The sequence below is a fragment of the Cebus imitator genome, unplaced genomic scaffold, assembly GCF_001604975.1.
Source record: "Cebus imitator isolate Cc_AM_T3 unplaced genomic scaffold, Cebus_imitator-1.0 Scaffold44, whole genome shotgun sequence".
In the NCBI taxonomy this organism is placed as follows: Eukaryota; Metazoa; Chordata; class Mammalia; order Primates; family Cebidae; genus Cebus; species Cebus imitator.
The window spans coordinates 4,866,742-4,888,623 of NW_016107359.1; the positions used below are offsets into that span (position 1 = coordinate 4,866,742).

Below are 21,882 nucleotides of genomic sequence, written 5' to 3' on the forward strand. Positions count from 1 at the left end.
TCCTGAGGGCTGTGTCATGGGCCATGGTCACTCATATTTGGCTCAGAATAAATCTCTTCAAATATTTTACAGAGTTAGACTCTTTTCGTTGATACCATCCACACTGCAACAAAACTTCAGGACCTTGAACTTTGAGTTTACAATCTCACAGCTGAAAAGAGTCCCTCCACACTCTTGGAACTGTCCACCCATTAGAACCCTGAAGGTAAAACTAACCAGGAAAATTCCTCCCCCCAAAAAGAGGAAATCCTTGATGTGAACTTTTCCCAAGATCACAGATCAAGAATTCTACTATCATGAAACTCTTATCTTTGAATACTTTTTCCTTGTTTATGCCTCTATAAACAATTTTGCATTGTTTATAGAGGCATGAGAAATGAGAAATGAAATAAGAAATAAAAAGACGTTCTGTTATGTACACTTATGGAGTATATTTTTATTTGTAAATGATTTCATAGACAGCCTTATACATGAATAACCTTGACAGATAAAAGAGAAAGACCCAAGGTAGGTGAAAAACTTCAATGGTACATACATTGCCTCATAATTAGAACCAGAACATCAATTCACTCTTCTTAATCCACATCATAGAGATAACATTGCCAAGAGGCCTTCACTCTTCTAAAAATACATCATTTGTTAGGTCCCTTTTCCATGGTTTAGAATAAAAGAAACAATAATTAGAAATGTATCCCCCATGATAGGCTCTATAATGGGCTCTACTGTAAAGACTATAGTTTACAGACTTTTTTTTTTTTTTTTTTTTTTTTTGAGACGGAGTTTCGCTCTTGTTACCCAGGCTGGAGTGCAATGGCGCGATCTCGGCTCACCGCAACCTCCGCCTCCTGGGTTCAGGCAATTCTCCTGCCCCAGCCTCCTGAGTCGCTGGGATTACAGGCACGCGCCACCATGCCCAGCTAATATTTTGTATTTTTAGTAGAGACGGGGTTTCACCATGTTGACCAGGATGGTCTCGATCTCATGACCTCGTGATCCACCCGCCTCGGCCTCCCACAGTGCTGGGATTACAGGCTTGAGCCACCGCGCCCGGCCTAGTTTACAGACTTTAAACTCTCTTGTAAAAGTTATACTAACTTGTAGAATTGACTAAACAGAAAAGTATCTGTACAGCTACTGGCACTTGTGGCCTATTGAGAAATACATCAAATGTAAATTATCAAAATTCAATTGTAGGGAATTAATGAAAAGAGCACTTATCTAGGCGAGTAGACTCTTCATGTAACTCATTCTTTGATCTATTTGATTTTAGCTGGTTTTATTTGTAGAGACACTGAATAAAGAACATACTCCAAACTCTTGGTATTATCCTCCCAGTAGTCATCATAATAGTCTCCCTGGCACACTGTGTTCTCTCAAAGGTTTTAAATGTTTACATACAGCCATCTCTAAAATGTCAAATAGTCCCTCTTCAACTGGAATGACAAAAACTGAAAGCAATATATGGCCGTGAGGACACCGTAACCTATGAATGACATACTGAGATCAGAAACGCAAAATAATAGTAACTGAGAGTGACACCAAGGCCCTGAATTGTGGTCACACTCTCACCTAAATGAGAACCCGACCAAAAAGGGAAGATTTTTAAACAAAATTATGGGAGGCCATTGTTTTGGACTGAAACTCGTATACTAGGCCCCAAACAGACCAAACCAAACAAAAATGGAGTCACTCATGCTAAATGTGACATAATCAAACTAAGACTTTAAGGAAACACATAAACCCTAGACCAGAACAGACCAGGTTTTGTTTTTTTTCTATAAAAGGACCTTCCAACATAAGGACGTAACCTCTACTCAATCCTTGTTCCTACCTTTGCAAAACTCACTGTTCTACTGTTTCCCAGTGGGTTTCAAAATCAAATAAATACATTTATGATGGTGATAGTGACATCAAGGACTAAAGTTTTAGTCAATCTCTTAAATTTGAGAAATGACCAAAAAGGAGGGAATTGTTAAAGCAAAGTAAATATGGCCTGAGGAGGACTCCAGACTTCTGTATTTGAGTCCTTGTGGATGTATTGTAACCTAGCTTAATAGCTCCAGCCTGGGCAACAGAGTGAGACTTGTCTCAAAAGAAAAAAGAAAAGTTTTGGCCAGGCACGGTGGCTCACACGTATAATCCCAGCACTTTGGGAGGTCGAGGCAGGCAGATCACCTGAGGTCTGGAGTTCAAGACCAGCCTAACTGACATGGAGAAACCCCATCTCTACTAAAAATACAAAAAATTAGCCAAGCCTGGTGGCAGATGCCTGTAATCCCAGCTACTTGGGAGGCTGAGGTAGGAGAATCACTTGAACCCAGGAGGTGGAGGTTGCCGTGAGCCGAGATCGCACCATTGCACTCCAGCCTGGACAAGAGCGAAACTCCAACTCAAAAAAAAAAAAAAAAAAAATAGGCAGGCAAGACTGAAAACCTAATTCAGAAGCACGTGTGCTTGTAACAATAGCTGAGTCTTGGCCAATCCCAGTGGCCATACTTCAACAACTCATAGACTGCTAAGTGTTCAAACTGTTCAAATAAAACAAACACCAACCTGTAGCCAGTCCAGCTATTTCTATACCTCACTTCCCATTTCTGTACGTCATTTCCCTTTTATTGTCTAAAAATCTTCTTCCACCACTTGGCTGTGCTGGAATCTCTCTGAATCCGCTGTCATTCTGGGAGCTGCCGATTCACGAATCCTTCATTGCTCAATTAAACTCCTTTAAATTTAATTCTGCTGAAGTTTTTCTTTTAACAGTGTACAGAATTATAAACTCCTATATGTTTACTGAAGCATTATTGGCAAGTGTGCAGCATTAAAGCAACTGAAATAGTCCCATAAGGACTTTAATGAAATACAGCCCAACCATCTAAATTAATATATAGACTAGTAAGTCAAAAGGTGAGTACTGGCTGGGTGTGGTGGCTCAAATCTGTAATCCCAGCACTTTGAGAGACTAAAGCAGGAGGATTGCTTGAGCCCAGGAATTCAAGACCAGCCTGGGGAATACAGTAAGACATCATCCCTGCAAAAATTTTTAAAACACCTGGGAATGGTAGTATGAATGTGTAGTCCTAGTTACTGGTGGACTGAGGGGTGAGGATCCCTTGAACTTGAGAGGTCAGGGGTGCAGTGAACCATGATTGTATCACTGCACTCCAGCCTGAGTGACAGAGTGAGACCCTGTATATATATTAATTAATTAAAGGGGAGTGTCTCATTTTTAAATATCACTGCTTTTTCAATCCTTGTTACTCATGAGAGGTGTCAACTCCTCAGGAATGTTAGGTCAGGAAAAGCTGAAATAACTATGTAGGAAAATAACATGTGAAGAAATCTACTTTATAACGCTTAATGAAAAAAAATCAGGTCATAAAACCAGGTGTAGGCCGGGTGCGTTTGCTCACACCTGTAATCCCAGCACTTTGGGAGGCCGAGGCAGGTGGATTGCTCGAGGTAAGGAGTTTAAGACCAGCCTGGCCAACATGGCAAAACCTCAACTCTATTAAAAATAAAAAAATTAACCAGGTGTGGTGGCGCACACCTGTAATCCCAGCTACTTGACAGGCTGGGGCAGGAGAATCACTTGAACCTGGGAGGCAGAGGTTGCAGTGAGCCAAGCTTGCACCATTGCACTCCAGCCTGGGCAACAGAGCCAGACTCCACCTCAAAAACAAAAACAAAAACGAAACAAAAAAAGCAGGTGTCAAGCATTACTCTTTTTTGTTTGAATAGATATGAATATACATATATAGACCATTTTTCCCCAAAATGTTCTCGTGGTTACCATGTGTCATATGATTGTGGCTTGTTCTGTTTGGGGTTTTGATTTCTATTTGATTAAAATTGTTCGTTTCTAGTTTCTAGTATTTCTGTAATTATTTTTCCTACTTAATAATAAATTAATTACTTAATAATGCTTAAATAATTACGACTTAATAATTTTTTTAAGCTGTAAGCTGGGCATGGTATTGCGTGCCTATAAGTTACAGCTATTCAGAAGGCTGAGGCAGGAGGATGGCTTGAGGCCAGGAGTTCAAGACCAGCCTGGGCAACATAAACATAATTGATTTTATTTTGAGACAATGTCTCAAATTTAAATTTTAAAGGTGTAAAAATTATCCTAGGGATAAACTGCAACATGCCTAACGATAAATTGCATCATGCTTAAGGATACATTGCAAACTTTTTAGCATGGCATTCAAGGCCCCAGCAACGGTGGCTCCAACCTTTCCTTCTCTTGTCTTTGACTTTTCCCTGTGTTGTAATCAACAGTCACCTCCAGAGCAAAGTCCTTGCTCTCCCCTCCCCACACATATGCATGTCATGCTTTCTCTCTGAGTTCAGCCTCACAGACCTTAGTGAGATGTGTCTTCTCTGACCAAGTGTGACAGAGTCTTTCCTTTGGGATGGGGAAGGGTGTTGTCCTGCTCACAGGAAGAGACAAGTTAAAAAGTAGAGCAGAGCTTTCTAGAAATGAATGGATTCCTTCTCTGCCCTTAGGTGGTTCCAAACTGAGTTTCTCCTGGCAGTTTCTTTTCAGTTGATGTCATCTCACATGAGGTAAGAAAATAAATAGACTCCCTCCTGCCCCCTTTCTGGGCCCCCAATTCAGCTAAGCCATAAAACTTCTTTTCAGACAACTTAAACCTGTGTAAGACATTTGCAGCTTCTGAGGTTGCCTTGTTGGGTGCTGTACTTGGCTGCCCTCAGAACCCGTTCCAGAGGCCAGGTGAATGAATGGTGAATAGACTCCAGTGTTCTGGAGGGAGGCAGGGGGACAGGGCAATGGCTGATCATCAACAATGCCCAAGCAGAAAAGTGACTCTGTAAAATACAGAGATGTTTCTTCGCAGCTTAGCAATGTCTACTCCTTATGTTCTCTTTTTTGCCTTTGGACAAAAGGATTTTTTAAAAATTTGTTCGATTACATTTTAACCCTGAGACAGATGACCTTTTGAAATATTAAACAGTGGGACTTTCACAGCCTCTGTGTTCTTTTACAGCCACCTGAACAATAAGCCTTTCAGCTCTTCAGTGAGTGAGAACGATTAGCCAACTCCAAAACAGGTCTGACTGCACTTTGAGCAAAGATCAAATATCCCAGCAGGGAGGCCTGCCTGGCCTGTTTTTATTTGAGAAGGTTCTCCCAAGCTCCTAAGTCAGCAACAACTTCCTTCTTTCTAAGATCATTAGGCTCCAAACTCCAGCGGCCCTTTTCTCCTCTGTGGACAAGAGGTCTCCTCTCACTGTTCTTCCAGATTTTCAAACCCTATTCAGCCCTGAACAAAACTTGGAAGGAAGAGAAGATTGTCTCAGTGCCCTCTTCCTTCAGCTTGAAGAACAAACAGCCTGGCTGTTCTCATTTGTTGGAAATAGATGTTTGGTGCCACAAAGAAAAATCAGCGCTGAGATAAAGGATCTTTCAGCAACGTAATTTTTACTTCCTCAACTGCAGGAAAGGTACTCTTGCTAGCCATCTTGCCATGAGTGTACAATGAATAAAGGAAAATAGACAAATTTCTTCCTTATGCATTTGGGGTCGTCCTTACTGCTGTTTCTGATCTCTGTTGGCTGGAGCCAGACCTCACAATCTAAACTAAAACCTGATTGACTAACAACTTAAAACTTTTCTAAACAGGTAAAAGCAATGGAGAGCTGGGACATGCCTGTGAGCACATCCAGCACAGATATTTTGGTTAAAGTGCAAGGACATAGAATGTACTACGTGCCTATAAGCATGGCATGTTTAACAGCTACATAGGATAGGGCTTAACAAAGTTATTAGCAAGCATATTCTTTAACAAGAAAGGAAACTTTAAAAAGGAACTTTTTTACTTCCCACATCACTCTTCCCTGATCAGCTCAGCAGAACCAGAAATTCTCAGATCTCAAAACTTAATGCTTTGATTTCAGGTAAAATCCAGAAGGAAGAACACATTATTTTTATTTGTGATGCGTAGCCTTTGTTTGGTTGAATGACATGTAAAACATTTAATTGTGTCAATATTAATAATTGGAGACATCAACAAGCTTCTTGATCTCCTGGATGGAGATCACCCCCAAGTCAGATGCCAGAACTTGACTTCTATTATCCTGGAATAAGTCAAGAGAAATTTAAGTGGGAAACACAACAGGTTTTTCTGGCTGCTACTTCTCTCCCCCACACCCAAACTCTCCTTCCCTCCCAGCACGCACACACGCACACACACACACACACACACACACACACTCCCCATGAAGGCTCTGAGCTGGGAGAGACACAGGTCTGGAAAGAGCAGAGGGAGAAGGAGGTAGTGTCATTGCACTCATCACCTGCCCCACAGTTTGCCTATCATTTGGGGGATATGAGAGAAGAGCGGGCCTGAGTCCTGCACCTCTGTCTGGGAGTTTTGTAGCTGGTGGACCTGCTGACCAACTCGCTTGACCCTGCCACACACGCAGGCACACACACACTTGCATGCACATACGCACACATGCACACGTGCACGCATGCACACACATGGTATACAGTGGTTGAAATGGAGCCATGGCCTTTCCAGGCACTACAGAGCTTGTCGCTATGTCTCCCAAGTTTTCCACGGCCCTCAAGTGAGACACAGCAAGTACTTAGGAGACAGAGCCAAGGTGCTACTGAGAGGCTGCCCCGCAGAGGAAATGAGCACACTGGTTCAAGGACAAGACATAAGCCATCCAAAAGGTGAGAAAGGACTTAGCTGCATCTCTGAGGAAGCACCGAGCCAGTGAGCTGCACAGGAGCAGGAAGGAGTGGCAGCAGGCCCGAGTTAGCACTCTCGGAGCCAAGCACCTTCCCTTCGAGGAGCAGACAAGACCAGCCCTGGGACCCAAGTCAGGGAGATGGGCAACCCCACCCATCCCACCTCAGATAGAGGCTCTGTGCACTCCTAGAGGCTTCAATTCAGCCCAGAGGGGAGAGGGAGGAAAACAGAGAGAGGAGCTGGAAATGAGCTGTGTGCTTCCGGATTTTCAAACCCTATTCAGCCCTGAACAAAACTTAGAAGGAAGAGAAGATTGACTAGCTCATAAGGCCTGGAATGACAAAGAAAAAGCTCAGAAATAACCAGATTCAGTTGCCTGCATCAGACCACGGGGCTCAGAATCAGGGTTCAGAAGTCACATGGTCAGAGTAACTGCCAGGGTGCCGCTGACAGCACTGTGATCCTGGGCGAGTTGTTTTACTTCTCCAGGCCCTGTGACTGCACCCCGCTTTCAAAATGAGTTTTCTCCCAGCTCTAGGAGTGTACAGTTCTGTGGCCCCCAGGGTGGCCTGCAGCTGGCTCAAGCCTGGCTTCTACTCCATGCTTCATGTGGCTGTGGGCCCAGTAAGTGTGCTCAGAGGAGGCCTGGTGACAGACAGCAGGCAAGGAAGGACCCAGCCCAGCCTCCTTTGTCATTTTCCTTTATCCTGTGCAGCTTTGTGGGAGAGTTTCCCAGTCTGTGCTGAGAATACCTTCCTGGTCACCACTTTTGCAATCGTCCTGTAGAGGGCACAGTGTCCTCATCCCCTTGGCTTCCGTGGTTCAATCAAGCCCTGAAGGCTTTTCTGTCCATCTGCTGATCTACTCAAAGCACTGAGGACAGCACTTTGGGAACAGGGCATATCAGGGAGTGCAGGAGGGGCCTTTGACTGTGAGGAGCTCGCAGTAGCTCTCAAGAAGAAACGACACGAACCTGGTCCAGTCAATCAAAGACATATTCACGTGGACAGGCTAAGACAGCAAACAGATTCTAGATGCTTAAGAATTCAGAAAGAATTCAATGAGGTGGCTCATGCCTGTAATACCAGCACTTTGGGGAGTCCGAGGTGGGCGGATAGCTTGAGGCCAGGAGTTTGAGACCAGCCTGGCCAACATGGCAAAACCCTGTCTCTGGTAAAAATACAAAAATTGGCAGGGCGCAGTGGCTCATACCTGTAATCCCAGCACTTTGGGAGACTGAGTCAGGCGGATCATGAGGTCAGGAGTTCAAGACCAGCCTGGCCAACATGGTGAAACCCCGTCTGTACTAAAAATACAAAACTATTAGCTGGGCATGGTGGCAGGCGCCTGTAATCCCAGCTACTCAGAAGGCTGAGACAAGAGAATCATTTGAACCCGGGAGGTGGAGGTTGCGGTGAGCCCAGATTGTGCCATTGCACTCCAGCCTGGGTGACAGAGTGAGACTCCATCTCAAAAAAAAAAAAAAAAGGAAAAGAGATAGATACATGTACTCTATAATCCACCCTTTTTTACAAATGCAAGCTGCTCTGCACCTTGCTTTAATCACTCACTATATCTTGGATCTCATATCATATTGCCAATACTCTAAACACTTTACATTTATTAACTCATTCAATCCTGGGAGGTAGTTGCCATTATCATCCTCACAACCATCATTTCTATAGGTGAGAAAATTGAGGTGCAAGAAGATAAGTGCATCATTAATGGTCACATATCTAGTAACTGATGGAGGCAGGACTTGAACCTAGCCAATCTGAGTCCAGAATATCTGCCTTTAACCACAAAAGTTTACTGCCTTTACACATGTATATCTGTAGGCTAAAGTTTTAGAAGTTAAAGCCCTGAGACAATTTTTTTTTTTTTGAGGCAGAGTCTTGCTCTGTCACCCAGGCTGGAGTGCAGTGCCCCAATCTCAGCTCATTACAGTCTCAGCCTCCCAGGTTCAAGCAATTCTTCTGCCTCAGCCTCCAAGTAGCTGGGATTATAGGCGTGCACCACCATGTCTGGCTAATTTTTATATTTTTAGTAGAGACAGGGTTTCACCATGTTGTCCAGGCTGGTCTTGAGCTCCTGACCTCAAGTGATCCTTGGCCTCCCAAAGTACTCACATTATATGTGTGAGCCACTGCACTGGGCCATGAGACTATTTTTGATAGATATTGCAAAATTACCTTTCCTTTTGCCCCGTCAGTTGACACTCACACCCTAATGGATGAGAATCCCCATTTCTCCAGTCCTCACTGAGGACTCACTTAACAGAGTAGTGTCAGTGGTTGGGTAGGTGCTCATGATAAAGGAGACCATCCCTGCTCTTGAGAACTGCCAGTCTTACTGGGAGAGGCTAAGAGGTGAGTCACAGTGGACCAATGGTAACTCCTACTTAATGAATAAACCAACCAGGCTACTGACTTGTGCTTTGAAGAAGGCAGAATACAGATCACAAAGAGTAGGCTCCTCTAGTCTCCCACAATGTAACCAGCTTAGGCTGTGTGCTTTGTGAAATCGCAAAAAATAAAAACAGGCTGGATGTGGAGGCTTATGCCTGTAATCCCAGCACTTTGGGAGGCCAAGGCAGAAGGATCACCTGAGGTCAAGAGTTTGAGACCAGCCTGGCCAACATGGTGAAACCCTGTCTCTACTAAAAATATAAAAATTAGCCAGGTGTAGTGGCAGGTGCCTCTAATCCCAGTTGCTCAGGAGGCTGAAGGAGGAGAATCACTTGAACCCAGGAGGTGGAGGTTGCAGTGAGCTAAGATTGTGCCATTACACTCTAGCCTGGGGGTCAAGAACCAGATTTTGTCTCTAAATAAATAAATAAATAAATAAAAACAAAAATCAATAAATCACCACAAAGCCTCCCCAGCAGGCCCTCATATTACAACACCACATGATTAAGAACAATCCAAATGCTTTTTAATCCAGGTCTGCTCCTCACCATCTTCAGAGGAAGGCTGAAAGACCCTTTGTTGTAGTAAGAGGTTAAGGAATTTTCTAGTTCCAATGAAAGAAGAGGGAAGTCTGCAGACACCAGACCATTTGCTAAAGGTGAATTTTGGCAAGAGGCGTTTTAGTCCTCAAATATATATACAAATTATATATACATAAAAACAGGTCCTAGTTTGTATCCACTTAAAAGTGCAGGCAGGAGTCCTGGTGTGGTGTCTCATTCCTGTGATCTCAACACTTTGGGAGGCCAAGGCCAGCAGATTGCTTGAGCCAAGGAGTTCAAGACCAGCCTGGCCAACATGTTAAAACCCTGTATCTATAAAAATTAAAGGAAAAGAAAACTGCAGGTCTAAACCAGGGCACTAGAGCTTTAATTCTTGCTTCTGTGCTCAGTCAGTCACTGCCCTCTCTGCTTTTCAGCTAATGAATGCCATTTCACTCACTCAGGTGAAAATATTTTTTAAATTCCTGCTATGTGCTAGGCACCTGTTAGATACATATGAGTAAGACACACATATAGGCTGCTTCAAATGACTCCCAAGAGGAGGAAATGCAACTGGGTAGGCTTCAACCACCTGCCACAGTAAAATGCTCCCCACCAGCTGGGAGTGTGCTGCTGCCTGTCAGTTTCAGCTGTCTGTGGGAAGAAATGGATTTGCGCTTGGTCTGGCATACATTTCTATGCGAGCTAAGATTTGTTCCTATTTATAACTCTCCAAGAAGGCTTAGGGAAGCATTAGGAGAAAGAAATGTTCATGAAGTATTTTGTGTAAAGTAAAATATTTCAAAGTCTAGGGGCTTCCATCTGCGTTTATGAATAGGTGGAAAATTATTTGACCTCAGCATACAGGAATTTGTCAATCAGTTGGGAGACTCTCCCAAAGGAGATTTGACCTCACACCCTAAAGACAAAGTAAAAATATGCTGATAGCTAGAGAACCTTAAAAGCAAGACAGAAAAAAATATACATAAGCAAATAAATTAATTAACTTTTTAAAAAGCAAGATGGAAGCAGTTTTTAGCTTGTGCTGTGTACTCATTCCCTTTCTTTCCTTTAAAGAAAGTCGGGGAGCCAGGCGCAATGGCTCATGCCTCTAATCGCAGGACCTGGAGAGGCTGAAACGGGTGGATCACTTGAGGTCAGGAGTTCAAGACCAGCCTGGACAATATGATGAAACCCCATCTCTACTATAAATACAAAAATTGGTGGGGGGGCATGGTGACGCATGCCTGTAATCCCAGCTACTTGGGAGGCTGAGGCAGGGGAATTGCTTAATCCCAGGAGGCAGAGGTAGTAATGAGCCAAGATCACGCTGCTGCACTCCAGCCTGGGTGATGGAGCAAGACTCCATCTCAAAAAAAGAAAGAAAGAAAAGAAAAAAAGCATGGGTTTTCATCACTGCATCATAACTGATTCTGGAAGTGAAATGGTAAAAGTTCCCTTGTCTCCCTCAGATGATGAGCGATGGGGGTGTGGCTCGCCTCTTAAGTGTTCCACTGCTCAAACCCCTATGGGGAACACGCAGAGGGAAAGGCTGTGGGGCTCCAAGGCCAGGACAGTGCCTAGGGGTGAATGCTTTCAGCTCCTGAAGCTGCAGTGGGCATGTGTTATAGGGTGCTCATTTAATGTAGTCGTCCATAAGTGGCTTGTGCTAGTCAGCTCAATTAGACCCCCTGCCTTATGGCAAGGACAGAGGGCTTTCTGTATCCTGGGGTTTCTTGTCTTGGTGTACCATTAGAATCAGATCACATGTAGGCTTGGAGATTGAGCACAAGCTTTTATTGAGTGGAGGTAGTTCTCAGAAGATGGGAGAGCCAGAAGGGGATGGAGTGGGAAGGTGGTTTCCCTGGAGTCAGTCTGCTCAGTGGCCTGGGCTCTCCTCTGACCCCGCCCCCGGCCCCCCGCGTCGTTCTGCTGCTTGATGGCCTGCCGGCTTGCCTGGCGTCAGTGTGCTCTTACGACGGCGCGTTCCTCTCAACATCCAGCCACTTGTGTCTTTGTCCACTGGTGTGCTCCTTCCTCTCCATGTCCAGCCACTTTATGTGCATGCTCACTAGGGTCTTGGGGTTTTTACAGGCACAGGATGGGGGCGTGGCGGGCCAGGGAGGTCTTGAGAAATGCAACATTTGGGCACAAAACCAGAAATGCCTGTCCTCACCTAGGTCCGTGGGCACGGGCCGAGGGGTGGAGCCCTCACCAGCCTGCCTTAGTCCATTCCTGCTGCTCTACCAAAACACCTTCGACTGGGAATTTATAGATATCAGAAATCTATTTCTCATTATTCTGGAGGCTGAAACTCCAAGATCAAGGCACCAGTAGATTTGGTGTCTGGTAAGGGCTGCTCTGCTTCTGAAACTGGCCTAATTGTCCTATTGAACTGATGTTTATGGTTTCTTTGAATAAACATAGAAATTGATGCTCTCAATCTTTTTTTTTTTTCTTTTTGAGACATGGTATCTCTCTCTGTGTTGCCCAGACTGAAGGCTGAAGTGCAGTAGCATGATCATGGCTCACTGCAGCCTTGATCTCCCAGGCTCAAGTGATCCTCCCACCTCAGCCTCTAGAGTAGCCAGGAATACAGATGCATGCCACCACGCCTGGCTAATTTTTGTATTTTTCTAGAGAAGGGGATTTCCCCATGTTGTTCAGGCTGGTCTTGAACTCCTGGGCTCAAAGGATCTGCCTACCTTGGCCTCCCAAAGTGCTGGGATTACAGGACTGAGCCAGAGCATGGCCACATCCTCTCTAAAATTGACCACATAATGGGAAGTAAATCACTCCTCAGAAAAACAAAAAAAGACAAAAAAAAAAAAAAAAACTTGAAAAAGTTACATTTGTCTTATCTGAGTTCCTTTCTCAGGAAACCAACCGTCAGTCCTCCCAGATAGTAACAAGGAATTGAAACTTACCAGATCACCACATCTGGACAATGAGATGTCAAACCCCTCATCTATCAGGATTGCTTAATGGACCACTTGCTTCCTATTGACCAGTTTCTCTTTCTTTGCCCTCCCTAATTCCTGTTTTCCCACACATGGTCACATTTTTTCCCCACTATATAAGCTCCTAGTTTTAGCTGGTCAGGGACATGGATTTAAGACTGATCTACTATCTCCTCGGCTGCGGCACCTGAAAAGCCTTCTTCCCTGGCAATACCCATTGTCTCGGTGATTGACTTATTTCTTTAACAAAGTCCCACAGTTAATTAGCAGGAAGGAGTCACTTTGCTTTTCCTCCTATGATCCCTGAAACTGAGTAAGTTATGTTCTACTTGGTGAGATCGTACAGAGGATAGCCATCACCTATTTAGTTCTTGCTGCATACCAGACATCATCTGAATCAACTTGTTTAATCTTCTGAACAGTCCCTGTGATGGTTAATACTGAGTATCAACTTGACTGAATTGAAGGATACAGAGTATTGATCCTGGGTGTGTCTGTGAGGGTGCTGCCAAAGGAGATTCACATTTGAGTCAGGGGGCTGGGAAAGGCGACCCACCCTTAATCTGGATGCTGGATGGGTGAAATCTAATTGGCTGCCAGTACTGCTAGAATATAAGCAGTCAGAAAAATGTGAAAAGAGAGACTGGCCTAGCCTTCCAGCCTACATCTTTCTCCCGTGCTGGATGCTTCCTGCCCTCAAACATGGAACTCCAAGTTCTCCAGTTTTGGAACTTGGACTGGCTCTCTTTGCTCCGAAGCCTGCAGACAGCCTATTGTGGGACCTTGTAATTATGTGAGTTAATACTTAATCAACTCCCCTTTATGTATATGTCTACCCCATTAGTTCTGTCCCTCTAGAGAACCTAATACAGTCCCCTAACCACCTTGAAGTAGTTATTATTGTTGTTGTCACCCTCATTTTAAGGTGAGGAAATAGAGACACAGAGAGAGGGAGTACTCTGCCCAAGGACACAGAGATAAGAAAGGGAATAGGCTGGGCTGGCTGCATCATTTGCAGGGCCAAGCACAAAATGAGAATGTGGGGCCCCAGCCAGGGGATGGGGAAGTCAACTCTCCTTCTCATAGTGGATGGGTGACCCCTAAGGGATGGCCACCTCTGCCACCCAGTCCATATTTGGTACCTGGACAGGGGTGGGTGGAAGCCCCTGCCGGTAGCTGAAGCACTGCCAACCTAGGGCAAGGATAGCTGCCACCTTAACTCAGAGACACCAGAGAGGGTCAGGGAGCTGTGCCTCACCCTGATCCTCTGCAAGACAGTGCCCAGGAACCCACTGGGAGGGTGGATGGCGATGGCGGGATAGGAGACTCCACCCTCCCACACCCCTGGGCAATCAGACCTGGTTGCTGCCCTGGGCAGAAGTGGGCAGCAGTTGTGGAGTTGGCTAGGGAGAGCTATAGTGCCATGGGATAGCAGGCACTCAAGAGGAAGGAGGAGGGGCTGGGAGGTGGGACTGTGCATGAGCTGAGGCGCCAAGACCCCTTGTGTGTGCTCCATCACCCATCAGTCATTACCCTTCACTTAAAACACAAACTCAACGATAAAGTTATTAAGAAGCTCAAGGCTGGCCGGGTGTGGTGGCTCACGCCTGTAATCCCAGCACTTTGGGAGGCCAAGGCGGGTAGATCACGAGGTCAGGAGTTCAAGACCAGCCTGGCCAAGATGGTGAAACCCTGTCTACACTAAAAATACAAAAATTAGCCAAGTGCAGTGGCAGAGGCCTGTAATCCCAACTACTCAGTAGGCTGAGGCAGGAGAATCACTTGAACCAGGGCAGCAGAGGTTGCAGTGAGCCGAGATGGCACCACTGCACTTCAGCCTGGGCAGCAAAGTGAGACTTCATCTCAAAAAAAAAAAAAAAGCTCAAAGCCACAACCACAAAGGATTAAACCCCAAGCCCTCTTTTTTTTTTTTTTTTTGAGACAGGGTCTTGCTCTGTCACCCAGGCTAGAGTGACTCCAGTCATGGCTCATTGATGCCTCCAGCGCTCAAGTGATCCTCCCACCTCAGCCACTCAAGTAGCTGGGACTACAGGTGCACACCACCATGCCAGGCTAATTCTTTGTATTGTTTTTAGAGACCGACTCACCCTAGGTTGCCCAGTCTGGTCTCAAACTCCTGGACTCAAGTGATTTGCCTGCCTTGGCCTCCCAAAGCGCTGGGATCACAGGTGCAATCCCACTGCACCCGGTTTCCAAGCCTTCTTAAGTGTGAGATTCTGTGTGACTGCACTAGTTTCATGTCCAAAGAAGCCAGCCTTGGACATATTCACATTTATTAATAACTATGGTGAAAAGTCATGGAAATTCAATGTACCCTGAAAAGTGAGAAAGGAAACATTTGCTCAGTCTCTAAATATCTGCACTGCCATCTACTTCAAAAAGTGAAAACTGCAAAATATAAAGTGATATTAGTCTTGACAAATAAATTTATTCTTTAACACCCCCATGAGGAATTTCTTTCTTTCCTCCTTTTTTTTTTTTTTTTTTGGTTTTTTTTTTTTTTTTTTTTTTTTTTGAGACAGAGTTTTGCTTCGTCACCTAGGCTGGAGTGCAGTGACATATCAGCTCACTGTAACCTCAAATTCTGGGCTCAAGCAATCTTTCCACCTCAACCTTCTGCGTACTTGGACTACAGGCTTACACCATTATGCCCGGCTCATTTTTTAATGTTTTGTAGAGAGGGCCTCATTATGTTGTCTGGGCTGGTCTTGAACTCTTGAACTCAAGTGAGTTTCCTACTTTAGCCTCTAAAAGTGCTAGGATTACAGGTGTGAGCTACTGCACCCTGCCTGGGGCTAGGGTTTTTAAGGGTTTTTAAGTGGACCAAAGTTGGAGATCATTGATTGGTTGAAAAGTGCAGGGTGAAGTCATGAGACAGAAAGATGAAGAAATTGTATTCTCATGCTGATTCAGTTCGTGTGTGTGTGTGTGTGTGTGTGTGTGTGTGTGTGTGTGTGTGTGTGTGTGTGTGTGTGTGTGTGTGTGTGTGTGTGTGTGTGTTGGGGAGGGTGGTCTTTAAACTGGTTGATGTTGGCTGTTCTGCTGGAACTTAGGATCTGCCTAAGCAGTTCTTAAACAAAACCCTTATAATTCCAGAGCCAGAAATCCTACCTATCGAAACAACAGAGATGCAAATGGTCAGCACCTAGTGTTACCTGACGTTGAGTTATTAATACAAAGAAGCAGGTCAAACTGCAGTCTGATTAATGCTTGGTTATAACTTTATTTCTGTGTAGAATTCTTCTCAACCTTGTAAGGATGGCTTCAACTTGGACTTCCCAATAGAATGGACCACACTTTCATTGTGCTCCTAATTTGTATAATCATAATGTTAAGAACTTGGAATTTCAAATGAGACTAACCTGGATTGGAATCCCAGCTCTCTCAGTGATTAGTTTGAGACCTGGCCAAATTACTTGCATGTCTGTTTTGTCACCTGGAAACAGAGATAAGGAAACTCAGTGGCGGCTGAAGCATAGATATACCAAATAGGCTTATAATTGGCAATCTGGCTGGAAATCGTGCTGCAGGACTTGTGTTGAAACTCTGTTTGCAAAAGCAAGCACATTTCTTTTCACTAAGATTTTATATTTACTTGCAGTGTATTTGGGAATGGGAAGCAAATGGAGATTAAGAGGGTAAAAATCAAGGTCACTGAGAGTACTTAGCATGGTGCCTAACACCTAAAAAATTAACTGCATATATTTATCAGTTTTTTTCCACTACACTGAATTTCTTAAGATCTGGATTTGTTCTTATTTATCTGAATCTAACAATGCTTGGCACCAAATGTAGAATTGAAATGAATTTTCTTCTTTGCAATCTTGGCTAAAAAATGAGGGTTTTATCAATAACTTTGTAGAGTTAAAAATAAGTCTCTTATGGGCTCTTGATGTTCTTCCTGTTAGAAACATAAAGCGGAAAAAGTTTGGAAAAATGAAGTTGACAAATCTTTTATTATCAAACACGCAAACTTATTCCTTACTGCCTTGTTAACACTTGATTTGTCTTCCCTTTTTTGTTTTTTTCTTTTTGAGACAGGTTTTCGTTGTCGCCCAGGCTGGAGTGCAGTGGCCCGATCCTGGCTCCCTGCAACCTCAGTTCAAGCGATTCTCGTGCCTCAGCCTCTCAAGTAGTTAAAGGCGCCTGCCAACACGCCCGGCTAATTTTTGTATTTTTAGTACAGACAGAATTTCTCCATGTCGGCTAGGCTGGTCTCCAACTCCTGGCCTCAAGAGATCCACCTGCCTCGGCCTCCCAAAGTGCTGGGATTAGAGGCATGAGTCATCCGTTTTTCTCACTTTTGTTTACATTTAAAATAATAAACCTTGAGGTTGAGCGCGGTAGCTCACGCCTGTAATCTTAGCACTTTGGGAGGCCGAGGCGGGTGGATCTCTTGAAGCCAGGAGTTCGAGACCAGCCTGGACAACATGCTGAAAACCTCGTCTCTACTAAAAATAAAAAATATTAGCCATGTGTGCTGGCACGCGCCTGTAGTCTCAGCTATTCGGAAGGCTGAGGCAGGAGAATCGCTTGAATCCAGGAGGCGGAGGCTGCAGTGAGCCTAGCCTGTGCCATTGCACTCCAGCCTGGGCGACAGAGTGAGACTCTGTCAAAAAAAAAAAAAAAAAAAAATTAGCTGGACGGCACCTGTAATACCAGCTACTCGGGAGGCTGAAGCAGGAGAATCGCTGAACGTGGGAGGCGGAGGTTGCTGTGAACCGATATCGCGCCATTGCACTCCAGCCTGGGCGACAAGAGCAAAACTCCGTCTCAAAAGTACATAATAAAAATAAAATAAAATACCTTGAATGTCATCGATGTAAATTTGGAACTGCTATAGCGAGATTCCATACATCCTGCTTTTGGACGTTTTATTCCAAAGACACGAGCAAAAGGAAGAAAACGGCTGCGCTGAACCACAGCTCACGACAACTTGGTGACTGCAGGATCATTGGACGACGGTGACACCCATCCAATCGTCGGAAAGTCCGGAGAGAACGCTGTCTGGATTGGTTAGAGGAAACATCTCTCCAGGTTCGTTCAAGAAGGGGGTCAGCCGGCAACGCCTCTGGCCAATCAGAGAAAGCATGAGGGCGGGCTGTGCCGCAGGAAGGTGGTGGATCTCGGCGGGTCAGACCCTCCTGCCGTGATGGGGGGGCGTGGCCTCCGCTTGCGGGCTCCAGGCTCGCTGGGCCGCGCGCAGGGTGGGCGGGGCCCACGAGCCTGGGCGGGGCGAGCGGTGTCAGCCGCGGAGCCGGATGCGGGCGGCACGGCGGCGGCAGCGGCCCTGGGGATGGGCGGAGCCCCAGCCGCTAGTGCTGGTGGCCGCCGCTGCTGCCCCAGCCAGAGCCTGAGCCGCCGCCTCTGCACCCGCGCGTCGCTGCTTCCCACGGCGGCGGTATGCTGGGGAAAGGGGTAGTCGGCGGTGGCGGCGGCACCAAGGCGCCCAAGCCCTCCTTCGTGTCGTACGTACGCCCTGAGGTGAGGGGGCGCCGCACGGGCGGGGCGTCGGGCTGGGGCGGCCCGGGCATGGGGCGCCTGGAGCCCCTTCTCAGCGGTGGGGAGTGCCGCGGATCGCTTCCTGCCCTTGTGCAGGGCGACTGGGCGGCCAAGCGGGCTGAGGCCGCAGGGGCGCGCTTGGGCCTCCTCGCCGGCCGGGGTGGGGACCCCGCCACGGCCAGGCAGGTGCCCGAGCGCAGGGCCCGGTCGCTGGCGACTGGTGGAGGGGCCCGAGCCGAGAAGGGATTGCGGCCCGGGACTCCCATGGGGATTCTGGAGAGGAACTGGGATTGTGGGCACTGCTGGGACGGGAAGAACCGGGGGTCGGGGCTCCGAAGGGGGCCTGACCGGAACCTGCGTGGGTCTGTCCTGCCGCTGAACTTTCTCAGTGAGCCCAGGAGCCCGCCAGCCACCGCTCCCTGCCTGTGAGTGCTTCGGATGCCACTGGCGGGATGCCCTGCACCTACGTCAGTACGCCTCCCATCAGCGCTGAGGGGAGAAACGGGGGTCGGCCCGGCCTCCGCCAGTCTCTGGCTCTCCCTTGGGAATTCTCCTCTGTCGCTTCTTTCTCCTCATCCCCTCACCATCGTCCTTTCCACCCACTTACTGTTCTGAATCTTCATGTCAAGAAGTTTGTTCATTCATTCAGAAAATACTTCTTGAGCTCCTACTGTGTGTGTCAGGCACTGTTCTAAATGCTTGTGATAGACATCAGTGAACAGGACAGAGAACTCAGCTCTCCTGGAGCTTGAGGGGGAGAGGAGAAAATGGTGAATTATAGATATTTAAGTAAATTATACGGTGTAGTAGGAGGTGATAAATATCATGGGAAAGAAAAGGCATCTTTTTCCTCTTCGCAAAGGTGGCATTTGAGCCGAGATTTGAAGATATGAGGAGTCTGAGAGAAGAGCGTCCAGGTAGAGGGAACAGCCCCCAGGGAAGGTCGTGAGGTGGGAGTATGTCTGAAGGGTTGGTGGAGCATCAAGGAAGCTAGCATGGCACAGGCCCCATGGACAAGGAGAGGAGGTTAGAGAGATCAGAACTTGTAGGCCTTGCTCAGGGCTTCTTGAGCAATAGTTCTTAATCCAAATGCCTAGTGAGATGCCTTCTCATTTTGGATTTGTGAAGGTTCATTTCTGCCCTTCTCTCCAGCAGAAGTGCAGAAGCAGGACCAAATTTGTTGCAGATGTCTTCCCACCTCTGTCGTGCAGAAGCACGTGGGCTGTGGATGAGAGATCTGATCAGGGAATGCTTCTATGAGACCACCTGGGGCCTGAAGCATTTGCATATGTATCTTTAAATTCAAGATAAGTGTGTTTTCTCCAGGGGAGAGTGCTCTTAAAATCGGTCTTATTTTTAGTCCTAGTATTAAAATACAAACCATTTCCTGTTAGCACTTGATGTGGAGTCAGGGTAGTAAATTTTCAGCAGGCTTCCCTTGTAGTATCATGTGTAAGTAATACAGTCAGTTTCTCTTTGTGCCTTTTTAAAACATTTAAAAATTAAAAAAAAATTTTGGGGGTGTAATAGGTGTATATATTTAATGGAATACATGAAATATTTGGGATGGATGTGGTGGCTGACACCTGTAATCGTAGCATTTTGGGAGGCTGAGGTAGGTGGATCACCTGAGGTCAGGAGTTTCCAGACCAGCCTGGCCAACATGGCGAAACCCCAAAATTAGTCAGGTGTAGTGGTGTACACCTATAATCACAGCTACTAGGGAGGCTGAGGCAGGAGGAGCGCTTCAACCCAGGAGGTGGAGGCTGCAGTGAGCCGAAATTGGGCCACCGTACTCCAGCTTGAGTGACAGAGCGAGACTCCATCTCAAAAAATGAAAAAAGAAATATTTGGATACAGGCATACAAACATGAATGGGATATCCATCACCACAAACATTTATCCTTCCTTTGTGTTGCACACTATCCAATTATACTCTTATTATTGACTGTAGTCGTCCTGTTGTGCTATCACATACTAGATCTTACTCTGTCTAACTGTATTTTTGTACCTATTAAACATCCCCACTTCCCTTTCTCCTGCTACTCTTCCCAGCTTTTGGTAATCATCATTCTATTCTCTATCTCCATGAGTTCAATTTTTTTTTTTTGTTATAGACGAGTATGGCGTTTTGGTCTTATTGCTCAAGCTGGAGTGCAATGGCGTGATCTCGGCTCACCACAACCTCCACTTCCCGGGTTCAAGGGATTCTCCTGCCTCAGCCTCCTGAGTAGCTGGGATGGGATTATAGGCCTGCACCACTGTGCCCAGCTAATTTTTTATTTTTAGTAGAGATGGGGTTTCTCCATATTGGTCAGGCTGGCCTTGAACTCCGTACCTCAGGTGATCCACCCACCTCAGCCTCCCAAAGTGCTGGGATTACAGCTGTGAGCCTCTGTGCCTGACCAATTGTTTTAATTTCTAGCTTCCACAAATAAATGAGGACATGCAAAGTTTGTCCTTCCATGCCTGGCATAGTTCACTTAACATAATGACCTCCAGTTCTATTCACTGTTGCAAATGACAGGATCTTATTCCTTTTTATGGCTGAATAGTACTCCCTTGTGTCTATGTACCACATGTTCTTTATCCATTCATCTGTCAATGATGGACACTTAGGTTGTTTCCAAATCTATTTATGGTGAGTAGTGTTGTAATAAACATGGGAGTGAAGATTTCTCTTTGATATACTGATCTTTCTTTCTTCCTTTTTTAGAGACAGAATCTTGCTTTGTTGCTCAGGTTGAAGTACAGTGGCATGATCACAGCTTGCTGTAGGCTCCACTTCCTGTACTCAAGCGATTTTCCCAAGTAGCTGGACTACAGGTGCATGCCAGAGCACCTGGCTAATTTTAAAATTTTTAGTAGAGATGATGTCTTGTTGTGTTCCCTAGGGTGCTCTCAAATTCCTGGGCTCAAGCAGTCCACCAGCGTCAGACTCCCAAAGTGCTGAGATTGTGGCGTAAGCCACTGCACCTGGCCCTGATTTCCTTTCTTTTAGGTATATACCTAGCAGTGGGCTTGCTGGATCATATGGTAGCTCTATATTTAGTTTTTGAGGAACCGCTCTGCTGTTCTCCACAGTGGTTGTACTGATTTACATTCCCACTAACAGTGTATGAGGGTTCCCTTTTGTCCACATCCTTACCAGTATTTGTTATTGCTTATCTTTTGGATATAAGCCATTTTAACTAGGATGAGATGATATCTCATAATTTTTTTAATATTTAAAGATTTTTTAAAAATATGAAATGCTTCATGAATTTGTATGTCATCTTTGCATAGGGACCATGCTAATCTCTATATTGTTCCAATTTTAGTATATGTGATGCTGAAGCGAGCACCCACTGTAGTTTTGATTTGTGTTTCTCTGGTGATCAGTGATGTTAAGCACGTTTTCATATACTTTTTTTTTTTTTGCCATTTGTATATTTTCTTTTGAGAAATGTGTATTCATATCTTTTGTCCATTTTAATTGGATTATTAGATTTTTTTCCTATTGAGTTGTTTGAGCTTACACATTCTTATTAATCTCCTGTCAGATAGATAATTTGTAAATATTTTCTCCCATTTAATGGATTGTCTCTTCATTTTGTTGATAGTTTCCTTTGCTGTGCAGAAGCTTTTTAACTTGATGTGATCCCATTTGTCCATTTTTGCTTTGGTTGCCTGTGCTTTTCGGGTATTCTTTGTGTCTTTTTTTTTTTTTTTTTTTTTTTTTTTTTTT

The 21,882-nt window shown here is 45.4% G+C and overlaps 1 protein-coding gene, 2 long non-coding RNA genes and 1 other non-coding gene across 6 annotated transcripts in view; 1 reads left to right on the forward strand and 3 right to left on the reverse strand.

Moving 5' to 3' along the window:
- Positions 1-431: 431 nt before the first annotated feature.
- On the reverse strand, positions 432-2,057 carry LOC108303017. Its single transcript, XR_001824642.2, has 3 exons — positions 1,062-2,057; positions 831-836; positions 432-745 (listed from the first exon to the last, which is right to left on the reverse strand). It is a non-coding gene; the product is annotated as an uncharacterized LOC108303017 (long non-coding RNA).
- A 3,877-nt stretch (positions 2,058-5,934) lies between these two features.
- On the reverse strand, positions 5,935-17,683 carry LOC119470914. The gene is made up of 2 exons (XR_005199892.1): positions 17,460-17,683; positions 5,935-6,099 (listed from the first exon to the last, which is right to left on the reverse strand). It is a non-coding gene; the product is annotated as an uncharacterized LOC119470914 (long non-coding RNA).
- Positions 17,684-17,885: 202 nt separating this feature from the next.
- Positions 17,886-21,882, forward strand: part of MTMR12 (myotubularin related protein 12) — a 91,921-nt gene continuing 87,924 nt past the window's right edge. The window contains exon 1 of one of the 3 annotated variants that reach the window (XM_017526818.2): positions 17,886-18,137. In XM_017526818.2, the coding sequence (XP_017382307.1) occupies positions 18,057-18,137 (81 nt within the window). In that variant the 5' untranslated portion in view covers positions 17,886-18,056. The remainder of the gene's footprint in view (positions 18,138-21,882) is intronic. The other 2 variants (XM_017526820.2, XM_017526819.2) reach the window with 2 other exon arrangements.
- Positions 21,396-21,499, reverse strand: LOC119470922. The gene has a single exon (XR_005199899.1). It is a non-coding gene; the product is annotated as a U6 spliceosomal RNA (small nuclear RNA).